This window comes from Nuphar pumila, chromosome 15, assembly GCF_984573655.1.
Source record: "Nuphar pumila chromosome 15, dmNupPumi1.hap1.1, whole genome shotgun sequence".
Lineage (NCBI taxonomy): Eukaryota > Viridiplantae > Streptophyta > Magnoliopsida > Nymphaeales > Nymphaeaceae > Nuphar > Nuphar pumila.
Genome location: NC_143263.1, coordinates 89,560,504 through 89,566,503, shown reverse-complemented (window position 1 = coordinate 89,566,503; position 6,000 = coordinate 89,560,504). Strand labels below are relative to the sequence as shown.

Sequence of the window (6,000 nt, the reverse complement as noted above, 5' to 3'; positions counted from 1 at the left end):
AGTATGGTATCAAAAATCATTTTCATCCAAATAATTGCATTTCTCGAGCATCAAAGCTCATACAAGATCTAAAATACTTCTGCTGCTCCCATCTCAGGCTCAAGTATTTTCACTCCAGATCACTGGATTTAAAAATCCTGGCTAGTCCATTGAGAAGATATACACATGAAACTTTTATGGACTGTAACTACTTGTGTGTGTGTGTGTGTGTGTGTGGGGGGGGGGGGGGGGGGATAATCAGGGAGAAAGCAGCCCATTTTCTGGTTGCTGTCAGTGCTATCATTTACAGAGCGCTGTTTGTGGGTGACCTCAACCTAAAACCCCAAGGGACACCCTGCCCACCAAGTCCTGTGCTTCAGCCTTACAGCAAGGAACACACTCCCCAGGTAGAGAACTCGTGACGTCTCTTCAATTTGAGGCATACGAGGTGATCACTAGCCAGCAGTGTGGAGCCCTCGTGGGCTAAACTAGTTGGTTATTTTCAATAAAAAAAAAGGAACAAGGCAGTATCCCTGTTAGTAGTATGGTATCAAAAATCATTTTCATCCAAATAATTGCATTTCTCGAGCATCAAAGCTCATACAAGATCTAAAATACTTCTGCTGCTCCCATCTCAGGCTCAAGTATTTTCACTCCAGATCACTGGATTTAAAAATCCTGGCTAGTCCATTGAGAAGATATACACATGAAACTTTTATGGACTGTAACATCTCTGGTCATTTGAAGGAGAATACCAATTCCTTAAGCCATACGGACCTAGTTGCATTATGAATAATTAAAAAGATACATGAAATATACCATTTTGTTGCTGTCCCTTTTAGCTACCCTTGAAGGAGAGATGCTAAGCCTTGTTGGATATCATCTTTGGCCTGTTTATCTAATGCATCTTCCCCAATGTAAAGGTCAAATATTGAACGACACAAAAGTTGGCTCTGGATGCAGCCCACCTCCTTGCCACCAACTGCAACCCAATTGGTTGATGAGAAACAAATAAGAAAATTGAATAGCCATGTAACCAGAAGTCTATGCACAATCATCAAAATGAATAGCAGGAAACGGTTAATTAGAAATCCTCCCAGGCAATGAGAGGAAGCCCTCTCCTTAATGTAAAAGAAGATAGAGGGCAAAACTTTCCCACAATTCATTTACATCAGAGCAAAAGCATCAAAACAAGACGGAAAGCTTGTCCACATGCCCTACCAGTTTAACACTGAGCTGGCAAAACTTTAGACCCTTAACATAAAAAAAGAAAAGGACATTGAACAGTTTGACAATAATAAAACATCTTGCAAATAAAGCATTTCTGCATGTGAATAAATCTTACTTTTTGTACGAAGAAGATGTCCATTTTCTCTTGAAAGATCAATAATAGTTCCACGAGACAATTTTAGTTCATCCTTAAATTGAGAGGTGAATCTGCAGCATTAAGAATTTCTGGATGTCATGCCTCATAAGTTTAGAGAAAATAAACTCAAAAACTCGAAAAGGAAACTCAACTGACTGTATAATAGTATGTAGAAGGTCGTGTTGATGATGGTACACAAATGATAGTGTTAATAGCACATTCTTGTTCTACATCACCAAAATCCAATCCTACAGTAGACTGCATTTTCTTCTGACCTTTACTAACCTATAACATTCTTTTCAAAAGAATAAAACAAAAATTGCAACTATCATGCTATTCACACCATAAAAACATTAATGTTTTCAGCAGCATCCCCAGCTTGACTAAAAAAACATGACATTTATCCTGCATTAGTTTCACCTCATGGTGCACACACAGACATGTCAACGCGTGCAGAAAGGGGAACATAAAATGAAATGAGCAGTGACTAGCAGCTAGAGAATGAAGCGTCTTATACCTCGTAACTTCAACATAATTGAACTGCATTCAGAACATGGAAGCAAACTTGTCACTGTGTAGATGACTTCAGTCTATCACAAAGCACTTGACCTGTTTTAAAGTTTAAACAAAATGCAAGAAAGAATTTCTAGCTATTTTATTCCTTATCCATGTTATTGCTACATTATGGAAAATTAGATAACTGTTCAAACAAAGGTTGCCAAAACCGAGAATATTTCTACAGCTTTTGGTTTCATTTGCAGTTGCATTTTGCTTTTTGTTGTTAAACTTTATATATTATCATATATACATGAAAAAGAAAAGGTATTGCTCAACATTTTTGACATGCTGTTGCACTTATGGTACACTAATAAAGGGATTCAACTTATGCTATCAAAGACTGCCTACTAAAGGCTGAGCATGATGTATACTTTGCATTTGCAGTTAGCAGTTTGATCATTTTAAGGTTACATCTCAACTGAACATTTCAATAAACCACACAATCAGGTTTGACTAAGCACAAGAACTAAAAAGAACAAGAAAGTTACCTTCGAAGCAGCTCACTGTTTTCATCTGTGCTAAATTTGCGAAGTCTATTACCAACTGACTCTTCAAATGCACTTCTTACAGAACGAATGCTTAGCCTGCCATACACTATATTAAGTCTAACTGTCATACACAAATCATTCTCCACAACATCAGCACAGAATTGTTCTTTTCCTTTCAATTCGGTCGGTATAGTTCCATATTTCTCAGACAGCACCTGCTTTAGTGAGCTATCATCAGCGTAAACACCTGCAATGTGGGATCAACTTTGATCAGCCATTTGAAAAGATGTTATAGACAGATGATATTGCAGGAAGCAACTGGATTAGACCTTTGGTGTGGAGACAGTTTCTTCAATAGAAACTTGACACACCAAGGCCTTAGTGACTGGTGCATCCAATTTATAGTTTGATGGTTGGTCAACCATTCAACCAACAACCATTTCTAAATTCAAATGGTATCTGGGAGGCACCATGTGGTTCATCGGTAGTATGGTAGATAACACACAACAAACATATAGATGTCTTGCTTAGGGTAACTGACCATCTTTTACAATGCACAAGTCGGATGGTCTGTGGCCAATACATCCACTGATGGTCAGCAAGAACAATATTGCAGTCTCATAAGCCCATAGAGATAGATGGTTTGCTGACCTGATCGGATCAAAACTCACAATATATAAAGACATGATGGTGGGTCACCCGCCAGACCATTGTTTGACACTTTGACTTTGAATCAACATCCTAGAAGTAGGCTTCATTCACTAGCCAAATACAAATAGGGCCAAGGTTAATCGAAGCTGGGCTATCCGTCAAACTTATACTAGCCAACGTTGGTCCAAGATTAACTTTAGGCCAACTGGCTTTGAACAGGCTTTGGTATTTTTTCATCCATACACAAGTAGAGCATCTAGATCCACAAATCATTTGAATTTTAGGGATTGACCAGAGATGAATTTCAGTAGGTTTCCCTTCATGGTTAGAAACAGGCCAAAGCCTCAAGGCCAAGCCATAACGTGTACTTCTGAAAGGGTGTGATGCCCGTGTTGACATGGTATGATGTTTCATCATCTTCAGTATACTGTAAGATTCAGTTTCAAGATAAAGAAAAATAAAGGGCTCACATTTCATGAAGATGAAGGTGTTTTAAAAATAAATAACCCAAAACATCATATTAAAGACAATTTTAAATTTTAATACATGAAAATAGTGATTGAAACATGCCAAACAAGATCCAAAGGTTTTTGCTTTTAGAAATTGGATTTATGTAAATCAAGAATATAAGACCATAAGTTATGGTGGTTCATTACCACAATAGATGCACTCCCCTACATACTTCTAGAAATTTCCATGTTGACTTTACATACCCGCAACCAGACCCATACCTAGTTTGAATAGACCCAAAAGTCTTAGCTTGGACTAGCGAATGGACATGTCCTGGATTCAGTTTATTAAATAATTTTTATTTGAACTACTCTGGTTGAATCAATGCATGGTCAAATAACATATTATTTTCATTCATGACTGGGTGTGGAACAATTTAAATTAATTTGATGACTTTACTAACTGTCAGATAGGTTTTCATTCAAAAATTAGGACTAATGCAAAATGGATCTGATACAGGATCCACTTTTGCATTATGTGAGACTATTGGTATTATTATAATTTAATCATTTATTTAATGATTAAATATTCAGTTCATATTTATATATTGAACGTTGTGGTTCTAACCAATTTTGGTCCTTATACACTTGATGATTCATTAATTTTATCCTTTTGAACCTTAAGTCATTGAACCAATTGGAAAATTAAGTACTCTTTTTCTCTTATTCTAAGCCACCAATCTTACTATGACTTATGAAGGCCATTTTCAGATTTTGTGGGACTGGATGTGACATCATAGGGGAGATCAAGGCATAAACCACACTAGTTGTGACCAACACAGGTCGCATCTAGCTCCAGTCTTAATTGGGCCTGAGCTAAATAAGTCACACCTTTTATATAGAAATGTTGTTAGTTGTGGCCTTGATAGGTTGATGCAGTATGATAGCAACCAAATGAGTTCAACACCATCAACACTAGATGTGAGAAGAACCTGAACAATATGCCTAATCCCAACAAGCCATGGGAGGCCGAACAATAGTTACTGGAATCACTTATGGTAAGCGGGAATTCTGATTCCTGTGGAATCCTGACTCCCAATCATGGAAGTCCTGACTTTTAGTCATGGGAATATAACGAAAAAAGTGGAAAGCGAAAGTACAATGTGCACAAACACAAATATAAATCCACTAAGGGATAATACAAAAGCGCTAAGGCACTACACAAGTACAAAGTGCATACAAGGCTTTAAAGAGCCAAAAAGAGAAACACAAAGTTAAAAAAATAAATGTTTATTGGATAACAAAATGCTTTAGAGAAGCATTACAAAAGGAGGGGAAAAGAGGTCCCTTATATACAAGTAATGAGGCATAGGGAGCTCCTGTAGAGTCGTTGGGATGCTCCCAAATGATTCTATGGATAAAGACCATAGAGCCCTTGATCTTTAGTGAAAAGGCCAAGACAATAAAAATAAAATAAAAAACAAAAAAATTGACCCTAGAGGACAAAACCTATTACATGAGTGAAATGACCAAAATACTCCTGAGGGGCAATACAATTTAAATTTAAGATATATATATATATATATATATATATATATATATATATCACCGAAAGTTTGTTAAGAAGAAAGATAAACCGAGGTGCAGGAAGAGCCTTAGTGAAAAAATTTGACAATTGGTACTCGGATATGACATACAGTAACTCGATAGTTCCTTTCAGATATTCATCACGGATGTAATGGCAGTCTATCTCAATGTTCTTTGTACGCTCATAAAAGGTGTGATTACTTGCAATGTAGATTGCACTCTTATTATCGAAGGTTTGGAGATGACAACTCCCATGTATTTGAGAAGATTCCTTAGTCAGACTAGCTTCATTGTTGTCATAGTCATTGCATGATATTCAATTTCGGTAGAGGATAATGAGACCTTCTACTGCTTCTTGCATCTCCAGGAAATCAAAGAGCCACCTAAAAAGATAGGTAACCTAATGGTTGTGATCCTATCATTAGGATTTTCTCCCCAATCAACATCAGTATAAGCAAGTAAATCTGAGGAAGAGGATAAGAACAACTCCTCAGTTATTGAGTTATTAATGTATCTAACAATCTTTAACACTGCACTCATGGCACAATAGTTGGATCATGCTGAAATTGATTGGTTGCATGAACTGCATGGGCTATATTTGGTCTGCTAATGGACAAGTTGGTGAGGGATCCGATCAGTTGTCAATATGGAGTAGAATCTTCAAGTAATGTTTTATCTTCAAGTCTTAATTTTGAATTGATAACCTCGGGAGTCTCTGCTTTCTTGTCATAAAAAATCGTTGACTTAACATAAATGTAAGCGACAAGCTTCATTTGTGATAGAACATAACCTCTGAGTGAGTAAGACACTTTAATACCTAAAAAATACCTCAAAAAACTTAGATCAAACATATCAAAAATTTTCTTTAAAATAGTTTTAATTTTACTAACTCCCTTTTTGTCATTTACTGTAATTATCATAT

General features: G+C 36.6%; 1 protein-coding gene across 1 annotated transcript in view; it reads right to left on the bottom strand.

Moving 5' to 3' along the window:
• Positions 1 to 524: 524 nt before the first annotated feature.
• The window catches only part of FAP1 (Chalcone-flavanone isomerase family protein), a 49,335-nt gene continuing 43,859 nt past the window's right edge, over positions 525 to 6,000 (bottom strand). The window contains exons 2-4 of the mRNA XM_089989441.1: positions 2,392 to 2,638; positions 1,325 to 1,416; positions 525 to 961 (exon numbers count right to left, since the gene is read on the bottom strand). Coding sequence (XP_089845567.1) covers positions 822 to 961; positions 1,325 to 1,416; positions 2,392 to 2,638 — 479 coding nt within the window. The 3' untranslated portion in view covers positions 525 to 821. The remainder of the gene's footprint in view (positions 962 to 1,324; positions 1,417 to 2,391; positions 2,639 to 6,000) is intronic.